This window comes from Ovis aries, chromosome 4 (genome assembly GCF_016772045.2).
Source record: "Ovis aries strain OAR_USU_Benz2616 breed Rambouillet chromosome 4, ARS-UI_Ramb_v3.0, whole genome shotgun sequence".
Taxonomy (NCBI): Eukaryota; Metazoa; Chordata; class Mammalia; order Artiodactyla; family Bovidae; genus Ovis; species Ovis aries.
The window spans coordinates 37,035,138-37,049,792 of record NC_056057.1 but is presented as its reverse complement, the minus strand read 5'-3'; the positions used below and the strand labels follow the sequence as shown (position 1 = coordinate 37,049,792).

Sequence of the window (14,655 nt, the reverse complement as noted above, 5' to 3'; positions counted from 1 at the left end):
TATAAATATTTCTTCAGGTTACCTAAAAAGCATGAGTTGGTTTATAAATTTGATATGTAAGCCAGAAACTCTATATTTTAAATATCAACCTTAAACAGTGTTCATTCTAAGAAAGGCCAACTCAGCTGTTTGGAGTCCTTTGGCACATTAAACACAGGGTTTGATATCCTAGATGCCTTAGGCATTTCCATAACAATAAGGTATTGCTTTGAAAATAGACATTATTCCAGGGTCCCTGAGGCCAAACAAGGTCCTCACTGTCACATTTTTAAAATAATCAGGGTGTCCAAGAAAGTCCATAATGTAAGTCAGTGGAACTGGAAGGTTGCATCTATTATGATGGCTCCATATCTAGTATTTCTATATGTTATTCTTTTCTCTTTCCATCTCTTTTTAGATTTTACTATTGAGTACTTTGTTCTTTTACTGCAATTTAAATCTTTCATCTATTTTTGTTATGAAATATTTCAAGCATGTAGAATTATGTTGAACAATATATTTAAATTATAAATCTAACACACAACTTTGTGAAATGCTAATGCTTAAATTTACTAGTTACAGCAAATATATGCAGCATATAATATGGAGTTTATATTTTTTTAGAGAAATAATACTTTATTGAAATAGCCATACGTCCCTGGGTCCTCGTTCTCTTATTTCTTAGAGGAAAATATATTCTGAATATAGTGTTTAAGTTTTCCAGAAATATTTACTGCTTACATATGAATGTATGTATCCATAAGCAGTATCATTTGCTTCTTTCAACTTGAAAATCCAGTATAATTCTTTTTGTGTTCCTATACTTTGGGATTCTGTTTCTTTAACACTGTTTTTTAAATTTTTCTTTATAGATGCATGCAGCTCTCCCCCTCCCCCCATTTAAACTTCTGTATCCATCTAGTGACTATACTTCAGTCACTTTTGTAGAACATAGACATTGTTCTCTTTTTTCTATTATATTTAATCTTACAATAAGTATTTTTTAAAATGTCTATTACTGCACATGTGGAGAAGGTTCTCAAGAATATACTTAATTGTGAAAAACTGGATCTTGGTGTACATGCATTTTAAATTTCAAGTATTGTCAAGACACAGTTTTACCCAGTTACCCCCTCAGTAAAATTCTCTGATCAGGAAGCTTCCATAAGCCTCTTATCCTTCTCCATCAGAGGGCAGATAGACTAAAAACCACAATCACAGAAAATTAACCAATCAGATCACATGGACCACAGCCTTGTCTAAAACAATGAACTATGACCCATGCCGTATAGGGCTACCCAAGACAGAGGGTCATGGTGGAGAGTTCTGGCAAAACATGGTCCACTGGAGAAAGGAATGGCAAACCACTTCAGTACAGTTGCTTTGAGAACCCCATGAACAGTATGAAAAGGAAATAAGATAGGACACTGAAATATGAACTCCCCAGGTCGGTAGGTGCCCAATATGCTAATGGAGATCAGTGGAGAAAGAACTCCAGAAAGAATAAAGAGACAGAAAGCAAAAACAACACACACTTGTGGACGTGACTAGTGATAGAAACAAAGTCTGATGCTGTAAAGAGCAATATTGCATAGGAACCTGGAATGTTAGGTCCAAGAGTCAAGGCAAGTTGGAAGTGGTCAAACAAGAGATGGCAAGGGTAAACGTCAACAGTTTAGGAATCAGTGAACTGAAATGGGCTGGAATGGGTGAAATTAACTCAGATGACCATTGTATCTACTACTGTAGGCAAAAATTCCTTAGAAGAAATGGAGTAGCCATCATAGACAGAAAAAGAGTCCAAAATGCAGTACTTGGATGCAATCTCAAAAACAACAAAATGATCTCTGTTCGTTTCCAAGGCAAACCATTCAATATCACAGTAATCCAAGTCTATGCACTCACCAGTAATGCTGAAGAAGCTGAAGCTGAATGATTCTATGAAGAGCTACAAGACCTTCTAGAAATAACATGCAAAAAAAGATGTCCCTTTCATTATAGGGGACTGAAATGCAAAAGTAGGAAGTCAAGAAATACCTGAGTATCAGGAAATTTTGGCTTTGGAGTACAGAATGAAGCAGAGCAAAGGCTAATAGAGTTTTGCCAAGAAAATGCACTGGCCATAGCACACACCCTATTCCAACAACAAGAGAAGACTCAGCATTTGCACTTCACCAGATTGTCAATGCCAAAATTAGATTAATTATATTCTTTGCAGCCAAAGATGGAGAAGCTCTATATACAGTGAGCAAAAGTAAGACCAGGAGCTGACTGTGGCTCAGATCATGAACTCCTTATTACCAAATTCAGACTCAAATTAAAGAAAGTAGGGAAAACCACTAGACCATTCAGGTATGGCCTAAATCAGATCCCTTATGATTATACGGTGGAAATGAGAAATAGATTCATTGGATTAGATCTGAGAGACAGAGTGCCTGAAGAACTATGGACAGAGGTTCATGACATTGTACAGAAGGCAGGGATCAAGTCCATCCCCAAGAAAAAAGAAGTGCAAAAAGACAAAAGGTGGTCTGAGGAGCCCTTACAAATAGCTGTGAAAAGAAACGAAGCAAAAGGCAAGGGAGAAAAGGAAAGATATACCCATTTGAATGCAGAGTTCCAAAGAATAGCAAGAAGAGATAAGAAAGCCTTCCTCAGTGATCAATGCAAAGAAGAGAGGAAAACAATAGCATGGGAAAGACTAGAGATCTCTTTAAGGAAATTAGAGATACCAAGGGAACATTTCATGTAAAGATGGGCACAATAAAGGACAGAAATGGTATGGACCTAACAGAAGCAGAAGATATTAAGAAGAGGTGGCAAGAATACGCAGATGAACTATAAAAAAAGTTCTTCATGACCCAGATAATCACAATGGTATAATCACTCACCTAGAGCCAGACATCCTGGAATGCGAAGTCAGGTGGGCCTTAAGAAAGCATCACTATGAACAAAGCTAGTGGAGGTGATAGAATTTCAGTTAACTATTTCAAATCCTAAAAGATGATGTTGTGAAAGTGCTGCACTCACTCAGTGTGCCAGCAAATGTGGAAAACTCAGCAGTGGCCACAGGACTGGAAAAGTTCAGTTTTCATTCCAACCCCAAAGAAAGGCAATGCCAAAGCATGTTCAACCTTAGCGCAATTGCACTCATCTCACACACTAGCAAAGTAATGCTCAAAATTCTCCAAGCCAGGATTCAACAGTTCAGGAACCGTGAACTTCCAGATGTTCAAGCTGGGTTTAGGAAAGGCAGAGGAATCAGAGATCAAATTGCTGACATCTGTTGGATCATTGAAAAAGTGAGAATTCCAGAAAAACATCTACTTCTGCTTTATAGACTATGCCAAAGCCTTTGACTGTGTGGATCACAACAACCTGTGGAAATTCTGAAAGAGATGGGGATACGAGACCACCTGGACTGCCTCTTGAGAAATCTGTATTCAGGTCAAGAAGCAACAGTTAGAACTGGACAGGGAAGAACAGACGGGTTCCAAATTGGGAAAGGAGTATGTCAAGGCTGTATATTGTCACCCTGCTTATTTAACTTATATGCAGAGTATATCATGAGAATACTGGGCTGGATGAAGCACACTCTGGAATCAAGATTACCAGGAGAAATATCAATCACCTCAGATATGCAGATGACACCACCATCATGGCAGAAATTGAAGAAGAACCAAAGAGCCTCTTGATGGAAGTGAAAGAGGAAAGTGAAAAAGTTGGCTTAGAATTCAGTGTTCAGAAAACTAAGATCATGACATCCAGTCCCATCACTTCATGGCAAATAGATGGGGAAACAGTGGAAACAGTGGCAAACTTTATTTTTGGGGGCTCCAAAATCCCTGCAGATGGTGACTGTATCCATGAAATTAAAAGACTCTTGCTCCTTGGAAGAAAAGTTATATGAACAACCTAGACAGCCATATTAAAATGAAGAGACATTGCTTTACCAACAAAGATCCATCTAGTCAAAGCTATGGTTTTTCCAGTAGTGATGTATGTTTGTGAGAGTTGGACAGTAAAGAAAGCTGAGCGCCAAAGAACTGATGCTTTTGAACTGTGGTGTTGGAGAAGACTCTTGAGAGTCCCTTGGACTGCAAGGAGATCCAACCAGTCCATCCTAAAGGAAATTCGTCCTAATATTCATTGGAAGGACTGATGCTGAAGCTGAAACTGTGAAGTTTGGCCACCTGATGTGAAGAACTGACTCATTTGAAAAGACCCTGTGCTGGGCAAGATTGAAGGTGGGAGAAGGGGATGACAGAGGATGAGATGATTGGGTGGCATCACTGACTCAATGAACATGAGTTTGCATAAACTCTGGGAGTTGGTGATGGACAGGGAGGCCTGGTGTGCTGCAGTCCATGGGGTCACAAAGAGTCGACACAACTAGAGACTGAACTGAACTGAGTATTGTCAAATCCCTCTTCCAAGATTTGTTTGTACTAATATATACACAAGTGAAAAGTATATGAGCTTTGGAAGCAAAAAATAGTTGTTTACATTTTCATCATCCTAGGCATGAGTTTCCTGGACTAGCAAATCGTACTAATGCAGATAACAAGTTGTGTGGTTAGAGACATTTTTGATTCTCAAATGCTAAACTTCTGTCTCCTTTTTATTCAGGATCACTCCCATGTCTTACTATAGTTAAACAAATACACGTGGAATTTTTTCAGTTTTAAATCTTAGGTTGTATTTTTACTTATAGTAACAGCTTGGCCATGCTCTTTAAGAGGACCTTATATAATTTTTTTATCTTTTAAAAATTTTATATATACACATTACCATAAATTCTCATGTTTGAAGCTTGTCAAAGCACTCAGAAAACTTGACATTTCTTTATACAACATCCCTACAAGTTATTTCATTACAGGTTTGGGATATTATAATATTATCTATTTGCAAATATAAAATATCCTATATGGGTGTACCAAATCAATAAGAAATGTAATTGTCTCTAAAAGAAACTCAAGTACATTCTTTATAAAACAAAATCAGAAACCTCAACTTATGCCTTTAAAAATTTAAATTCATACAGCTAAGCATACAGATAACTATTTTTAATTTTCATAGAATGGTAATTGGAAATAAAATTTGTTACTTGAGTAGTAATATTAATTCAGTGTACTCAAGTCTAAATTAAATCACAGTAAAGCTTAAGTATATAATTATAATGATTGGGAAGAGAAAATTATTTTTTTTTCATAAGGGAAATTATTGCATACTTACAGTGTAAAATATATCTACTAAAAATTTGTAGGAGATATTTTCCTTTGTATTTGAGTCACTGTGATTCTATGTGTATAATCTGGTTATCATGTTTAGGGTCTGAAAACAAAACTTGCACACAAACCAATATTCTGTTTATAATCATAAAACACTAATGTTTGTATTTTATTATAATACAACCAAAATATACATTTAGCAATTTGCAATTATTTTAGATTACAAGACTACGTTTCTTTTAGAATAGCAAAACTATAAATTCAATGTAGATTGCTAACCACTTACAATTATTAAGAATTAAATTACATAATTAACTGACAGATTTTTTGCCCTTCCCCCCCAAATCACCTATTTCAAACATACCATAAATACTTTAATATGACAAAATATTTAAATGAGAGGTATAAGTCATGTATATGTTCCTGTCTTTGCACTGTTAATGTGTCCAATCTTGGAATTTTAGATCTTTTTTTAACCTCAAATGCAAATTAAATTATTTAAATATTGTCATTTACTGTGAGAAAAATATTTCTATAAAAACATTTTAAATATCTCTGTTTTCTAAATTCTCCATTCCCAATAAGGCTAATGAATTCCAACATTTTGTCCAAAACAAATTATAAAGGGAAGCTGTTTCAGCTTTCATTTCCACTTTTATTTATATTTCATGAGATATATTTAAGTTTTAAAATATCAGTGTTTAATGCTTTTGTTCAGTTTAACATTTTGTTGACATTTGGAGGCTGTCTAATTGTCCTTGAAATTTTAATTTTCAATACAATGTGGAAAAACAGGCACTGGCAACTGTAAACGTATTTTTTGTTTGAGTTTATACAATTCAGCAGAAACAAAAGTTAATAGCATATAAAGAACTGAAACAAAGACCAAAAGAACAATTCAAGAGTAAACCCATTTTGCAGGCAGCATATTGTAGGTAAGTAGTATTTAGCTAATGGATTTGTGAGGTATGGTGTGAGTTATAAATCTTTCACTACTGTTGTGGCTTTTGCACATTTCTAATTTTCTCTATTTTCCATTTCTTAAATAATTTGGTCGATTTTCAAAATTTTTTTTAAAATAATGTGAACGTGGTGTTTTGAGCTTTCTGTGGAATAATAGGTTCTACACTAATTATTTAGACTATCAATTTCTAAACAAACTTAAAATTCCCAATACATTGAATGTAAATGAATGCACAGTTAGGATTCAGCAGCATGAAATTCAGATTTAGCTGGAATGAAATTCAAATGATGAATATCAGTCAGAGACATGTATTCAAAACATGGGGGGAAAAACCCATAAAATTAAGGCTAAACACAGACATTTTAAGACCTCTCTGTAAAAAGCTGAGTTTTTAGCAAATTTGAAACTATTAACTATAATTTTATTTTTCATTATTTCAAAGAAAACTTGGTAAAAACTTTCAGTGGTGAGGAAGTATACACTGTGTCTTATCTCTAGACTTAATATATTCACACTGTTCCCCTAAGTGTTCTAGGCAAAAAAAGATTAAAGAATTAAATGTAGCAGCTTACATGTCTTGTTCATATAAATATACATAAATCTTTGCCAATAAAATTTTTATTACATGACTTTTTTACTAACAATATTTCAAACATATTTAAGTAATTATCATAAATTAATAGATTTAGATCCAAACCAGCCATTAAAATTTAGCTGTCCATTAAAATTCCTAACTTTTTTCTGAATAACTAAGAAAGAATTAATTAAAAAATGGCTTGGACATTCATATCTTGATGAAAACCAAATTTTTTTTCACAAGTCAATCCTAACACTTGAGTTTCATATAATTCTCTCAAAGCAATCTGTAATTTGATCATTACTGTCTAATATACACATATTTGGAGATCTTTTTAAAAAACATACTCATATGCTTTGAGCTTATTATGAGTTCTGGGAAGTTTTTAAGCCAGCAAATCAATAGTTTCAAACACTCTTGTTAGCAGTCTGATCTTGCTCGAACTATTCTTATGGATTACTTTTTAATAGAGTGATTTGTTCTGGTTCACTTAAAAAAACCATCTTCCTTAAGTTTTCCTTATAGTAAAACATCTACAAATGTTTATGAGTATCCTATCAAAAGGTGACTTAACATCATAGATCAGTGTGACTTCTTTGAGTAAGTAAGCAACGCAAGTACAATGAGTGTAAGATAGAACATTTTGAGCATAAATCCAGGAACAGACATGATACTGAACTCTGTAATATGTTGCCTTCTCAGAGGCTTTTACTTTCAAGACACGTACAATGCATGAGAAACGAGCAATGTCTGCTATTTAGTTTTCTGAAAAGCTGCCTTCTGTGTGAGGAAGTGACTAATTTTTCATTTCACACTAAAAAGGGCGTGAAAGGCAAAACAGAAGAAGGCTAAGGGTTTTGAATTGTATGAAGGAAAGGTGAGTCCTTCTTAAACAGGCAGGAAACATACCATACATATTGAGAGGGAAGGTCAAATTGGAAACATTTGAAAGCACTAACAAAACGTGAAAAATGTTAATGTGAGTTTGTTTTCTTTACATGCAGTAGACTTATTTATTATTAAATTACTAAAACAATGAGATTATACATCATATAATCTCAGAAATGCAAAAAAGTTTGTGAAGAAAAAGATGTCAAAGAGTTAATTTAACCCTTTCCGTTGTAAAAATTTTTGCATTTCATTATTTAACAAATACATAGTATTCCCACTCCCCACGACTGTTGTCTATCTAATTCTCTCTCTATATATATGTATATATTGTCTTTTCCTATTCACTCAAATAAAATCTAATAATCCATTATTTAGGAGAGAATAAAGACACTAAATAGAAATAATTTATAGAGTATGATGAAATTTTTAGAAGAAAGAGAGGCAGTATACACTGAAATCCATTGGTTGTATATAAATTTGTGTTCTTTCTTCCCATGATCCTTGAGAAAATGTAACTTTTCCTCAGGCTTTTGCTTGCAGTTTCTTACAATCTAGAGTTTTTTTTTTTTTTTTTTAACAGATGAATTACAAATTGGCAGCTACTTATACTCCAGTGCATAAAGCCACATTACCTTTCATCCACTGTATTTGTGATTGTTCTTCCTTTTTATGGGGAGTTTTCCCCAAAGCCAGAATTTATGGCTGTCTTTCTTTCTCTTAACAAATCCCATCTGCGTGCCCCCACCCCCAATAGGATGCAGTATACTTAGTGATGTTTTCTTTTATTAAAATGCTTTCCCATACCCTATTAAAATATTTATTAAGCATTCTGTCCCTATAAAGCTCAGCATATATTCTAAAAACACATAACTGAGCACCAAGTTCTCTCTGTGAACCTGTTATCCTGACAAGTCACAAGGAATTCTGGGAGGAACATTTATGCCCTTCAGTAAATCAATGCTGCAGGACACTAAATTGTAACCCCTGGGGTCTGAAAGGAGTAATGCACCTCTCCAAATCTCCAAACCATACACCAAGAGCAAATGGCTCACTGGGAAAGTTCCTGTTGATACTGTGAGCTGTATTTTGCATCTTCCCTCCAATTCTACCACCAGGCAGCCAGTTCTAAAGTGGAATGACATATCCATTCATAAGAACATAAAGCAACAACTGCATGGTAAACTCCATGCTTAAAGGCCATGCAAAGGATATAAAGCACCTTATTTCAATGTCAAATCTGATGCTTTCTTATGTCAGTTATTTACATAATAAATTCAAAAACTCAGAATATAAAACATTTACAAGTGTAAAGCCCCTGTTTTACATTTACAAGTGTAAAGCATAATTCTGATACTTTGCAGGTATAAGTTTTAGTTCTTGGAAAACTGGTTCAGATGAATGATTCACTCTTACTAATGCCATATCCACCATATAGTCTTATTCAGATTACTGTTCTTGTGCTTTAGCAAAACTCCATGGAAAGCTCTTATGAGTTCGTGTAAGGATGAATAAAACAGACAACAGTGTTTTTGCAGGTAAAGAGTTCTTTTCTTTAAATTAAATAGAAAACTATGTGGCCATAGCTCTAGGAAGTTCTTCCAGGTCTCTGTGATGTCTTCGATTTCGTTTCTTCTTCATTTCCTGCATGTGCTTCCACTTTGGGCTGCCCTTGTTCCGCTGTCTCCGCTTCTCCCTGTGCCACATCTGTTCGCAGTACTGGTCTAGGCTGAAATTTGGACTGCTAAGGATTTGGATGTAGTCTTTATATCTCAACCTTGACTCAGCCAACAGATCCTTGACCGGCCCCTCCTCATGCTCTGCCCTCTGGGTGTTTTCCATCTGTTCATTCTCAATGATATTCAAAGTCAGCTTCACTACGGTGTGGGTAAAAGTGTGCTCCTGTGCTTTGCAGTAATACAGCCCAGAGTCCTTCTTCTGCAGACTTCGAATCAGTAGCCCATATTCTGTTTTGATGATCCTTTCATCAGGTTTTACCTGCAGAGTTGAAAAAAGGTAGGTAATAAATGAGAGCCAGAGATGAATCTAAAAGATCTATCTAGTCCCCATCTCTCTGTCGTTAAGCATAATACTGTCAGCCATCGTGGAAGAGAGTGAAAAATTCAGCTCAAGTAGCTGCCCCCAGAAATGTATAGTTGCATCTGATCATATCTAACTGAATCTTTGGAATATAATTAGTTTTTCCTACCAATCTACAGATAGGAATAAAAAATCATGAAAATGAAGTAAACCTGGAAACTATAAACTGACCATCTTTACAAGAAATTCCACATACTAATTGGTATTCCAAGAACACTGATTTGTATCTGAATTTTAGAACTAGAATGTAACATTGGCAGTCACTCTGTAGAAAAAGAGCTTATAGTGCACACTACTACCTATCATGTAGAAAAGAATGATTCTGAAAGGAATTTACTCTTTTTTCTAGATACTGCCAAATAAATGAGCTGAATAGCATATGGAAACTATAAGTGGTGACTTGTTAAAAGTCAAGTGGAAAGGCATGGAGGACACAGCCTTTGGGATGTTAGAGCTGTAACTAAGTAAGACCATATAGTCAGAAGGTTAGAAACATTTAAAGCTGAATTTCTCTTTTTACTATGAATTGAATGTTGATACTGTGTGTCTGTATGATAGTTTAGACTATGTCATCTGTGAAAATACTTCTGATACCTCAGTATACTATAACACTGTGATGTGACTTTGAGTGTGAGAAAGCTCAATGAACAAAAAAGACACTCCCCTGGAATGTGATGCTCTTTGCTCTTTGAAGCAATAGTACAGAAAGACAATTCAGATGTTTAAGCTTGCCTGGCCCCCAGTCTGGTGTGAATAGTGAACCTATCTTCAATAAACTAGAGGCATGTTTACCAACACAAGAGCCCTGTTTAATGTGGAGTATTGTTGAGTGGGCTCGGCACTAAGTAGAATAACGACAACAACAACAAAGAAGTCTGGAAGATTTCCCAGTTTACACATCTGCCCCTGTATTGTGGACTTTGAGCTGATGGAAATCAAAGAGGCATAAAGACGGCTAAATTAAATTTATTCACAGTGGGTGGACTATACTTTGCATTTTTATGTGAAAAATATGTAGGAAAAAAATCCCCCTATTCTGGAAATATGAGAAAAGGAAAAGAAACATCTCTGGCTACCAGCCCAGTTAACTCACAAGTATATGGCCAACCACCCTCTGTGCCAGAGAAGTGCAGCTGGCGGGGTACCACACGAGGCCAAAGGCAGGTCACAGCTCAGATCCCTGGTTAATGAGGCCGAATGGTCTCCAGCCCTGCCTTTGCTCTACACTGAATCCACACCATCAGGGGTTTGCTTGTTACCCTTACTTTGCCTATTTGGTTGAGTTGGTGTGTAGTTTCTTTTTTCTTTTTTTTTTCTAATGGATTTATTCTAAAGGCCCAGACATTTTAAAATGCTACTGTAATAAAACTCATGTTGAATTCATTTATATTCTTAGAAACTATAGAAACCTCCTGCCTAGGGTAAAAGTTGAATTTGAATTGGTAGAGCTCTAAAAGATTAAACAAAAATAATAATCTCAAATTTAAGTTGTACTATATATTTTTTGTTTTAAATAATTTTATTGTAGGAATTATTTTTTAATTTAAATACATCTTAGATCAAGAAACTGAAATTCTGACTCCATAGCCTAGGTTCTGGTTCCTTTCTGCTCTACTTCCTATGAGTATTCATTTATCTTCCCTGATTGGTCTCCCATTTATCAAGTTGGTGACACAGCATATGGTGTATTTGGGGGGGGGGGGGTTAAAAGTAAAGCTCTTTGAAGGTTAAATGTGAAGTATTATTAGAAGCATCATAGACTACTGCTATACTGCTAGAGAGGTGATGTTCTGAAGCTTTACTTCTGTGATTTAATGGAAAATGGCCTGTGGCTATTATTAATAGCAAGATGATCAAAGTGGATGACTTCAGTTACAGTTCACCTTTGGATTTTCTTTTCTAGCTGGTATTCTTGCTAATTTTTTTTCTAATTTATCTGTTTTAACTGGAGGATAATTGCTTTACAATATTATGATGGTTTTTGCCATACATCAATATAAATCGGTCATAGGTATACATGTGTCCCGTCCATCCTGTCTTGCTAAACTGCATTTAATGTGACTCTTAGAGATTGTTACAGCTCTGACTCAATACTTTTACTTTTTCTTTTCAACCTTCTGACAGGAAGGAATGATGACTTTGTGATTTCACACATATTACACAACATTTTATCATTATTTTTGCTATTCTTGTTTTATGTCCTGTTTATGTTATTTTACTCTGAAGTCTTGCCCCCTTCCCTCCTTTCCAGTCCCTACAGGATTCAGGGTTTCATAAACACCTGGCATTTCATTACCCCATCGGGGTCCTTCACTTTTCCTTTCTTTGATGGAATGCTTACATTTTCTTTGGTTTTTGACCTACAGATAAAAAGTTTGCCTTAATGAATTTCTTTTTGGATTTATCTAAATTCTATGAGATAATTTAAGGGATTTTTTTTGTCTTCCTAAAATTTCAAAAATATGTCTTTAATGAAATGGTATCTCTAACAAAACATTTTTAATTGATATATTTTCATAGGATTTTTGTAATCTAGAGATAGAAATCTGTGACCCAGAAATTAAGTGGTTGATTAACATTTGCCTCCTTCACATTCTCATTCTCTGTAATGCTTTCATTCCATGCTGAAATAGGATGCATTATGCAGACTGTATCTCGACAGTGAAATGTCAGCACAGTCAATTTAGAAAATTCAGCTCCTCTACAAAGAGATAATGTAATCTCTGGCCACTGATTTAAACTCATAGAATTTTCTCCATTCTAGTGATATGTAAAAGCTGCTCAGCCTTACAAATCAAAACCACGCTTGAACTCGGGTCGACTATCCATTTGCCTAATGTGAACAAGGATAATATATTTGGCATTATTAAATGTACATCTTCAGTGAAGGGCAATTCATTTAAAATGAAAAGAGAAACATGGAATGGGACAAAGGACAGTTAGGTATTAAGCATCAGGTAAAGGTCAGGGACTTGATTCTCTGATAATAGCAACCTAATGGTAATTCCTTTGCAGATAATTCACCTGTCAGGTCTTTCATAGCTAAAGCATGTGTCTTCGAAGTGACTAAGGCTTCAAGAGTATTTCCCTTCAACAAACATAGATGAAGACTTATTAAAAATAGTGCTGAGGCAACTGGCTCATTATTTAAAAGAGAGAAAAATCAAATGAATACATAACTCATTCTTGATTAATATCTTGGAGTAAATGTAAATATAAAATATAAACTGTAATTGTAGGGACTTCCATGGCAGTCCAGTAGTTAAGACTCTGTGCTTCCATTTCAGGAGGCACGGGTTTATCCCTGGTTGGGGAACTGAGATCCTACATGCCATGCAGTAGGGCCAAAAAAAATCCAAAAAAAAAAAAAAAATTGCAATTGTAAAAGTAAAATCATAAGATGATGAGAAAATATGTACATGTTTTTATTGGGGAAGGAACTTCTAAGCACAAAGAGAAATCATATAAATCAATAGAAGTGTCCAAATGTGTGTGATTTGAACACACAAAAGAATTTCAGAGATATAAAACATAATAAAAAGTTACTTATGCATAATGTTAAATGTTACTATTTAAATATATAAAGGGTTTATTAAAGTTTTTAAATGACTGTATCAACATAAACCAAGCAAGTAATAGGTAAGGCAGTTTGCCAATATGGTGATTTTGATGAGAAATTAGCAATATACAGTTGTTTATCCAAAGCTGTAAGAATATTAAAGTCTTTAACTCACTTATTTTACATTTAAGAATCTGTCCTAAGAAAACAAACAAGTAGAGAAAGATTTAGCTAAAGAAAAATTGATTACTTTAAGAGGTAACACAAGCTATTTAAATAAAACATGGAACGTGACTGGATGATTGTGGCATCAGGCTGGCAAGGGTGTGGGACAGGAATTGTGTATTACAATTGAATGGCAGGGGAAATTGCTGATAGTGTAATGGTTAGTAGGAAAAAAACCTGAAATAGAGATCAAAATATATGTGTGATTATCTACACTTTGTGATCTCATAGTCTTTTATATGTTACTGTATTTTCAAAACCATTTATATTGCTTTTATGATAAAAGCAATAAAAATAAAGACCTACAGATAGAAACATACAAACATTTGAAGGTGTTTTAAAAATATTTTAAAAATCCACGGAAAAAATTACTATCACAAATGGTGTATTATTTATTCAGATCTCAAAAGCTCAATAGAAGCTTGGGGACTGTCAATTAACTTGCTGGTTATAGCATAAACATCATCAATTTCAAGAACAGCTCTATAAGAAAGTCAGCAGACAACTGACTCATGACCTTCCCAACAGCACCCAACTGTGAAACAACTCGGCAAGGAAACGTTCTCCTCCTGGCAGAGAATAACCTGGTGACAGCCTCTGTGCCACAGGGGATCCTGGGCCTTCCCTCAGGCTTTGTTTTTTTTTTTGTTTTTTGTTTTTTTTTTTTTTTTTTTGAGTGGAGGAAAGATTTCAAACTGTGACCTTCTTGGTAAAGAGCAGAGGGTATCCTGCTGGGAAAAATGCTTCAAATCTAGTCTGGATTTTGTCCCTTTCCTCAGCTCAGGAAGCAGTATTGCATATCCTGGACAGTGAATAACTGCCTATTTACAAAGATAGATGAAAATATCAGTTGAAACATTACAGCTAAAATATTTTAAGTATAATTCAATAAATACATTATTTCTGCTCCATTGAAATTTATGGAGCTCGGTACCACCATGATTGTATGATAAACTGTTGAAATGTGCATTAAAATAATGCACAGCTTTTTCTGGAAATATAAACTATATGAATGCAAACATGCATAGGCAAATGTATGTATCTAAAACTGGCAGGGCACCCCAGGAAGAGTTCAACGTTTTTTAAAAGTTGGATTAAATCTGTCATGGAGGAATAAAATTGTTATTAAAAT

At 34.8% G+C, this 14,655-nt stretch overlaps 1 protein-coding gene across 2 annotated transcripts in view; it reads right to left on the bottom strand.

Annotated features, from left to right (window-relative positions):
* Positions 1–5,343: 5,343 nt before the first annotated feature.
* SEMA3D (semaphorin 3D) overlaps positions 5,344–14,655 on the bottom strand; it is a 232,699-nt gene continuing 223,387 nt past the window's right edge. For both annotated transcript variants that reach the window (XM_015095240.4, XM_060414983.1), the window contains exon 18: positions 5,344–9,637. In XM_015095240.4, the coding sequence (XP_014950726.2) occupies positions 9,212–9,637 (426 nt within the window). In that variant the 3' untranslated portion in view covers positions 5,344–9,211. The remainder of the gene's footprint in view (positions 9,638–14,655) is intronic.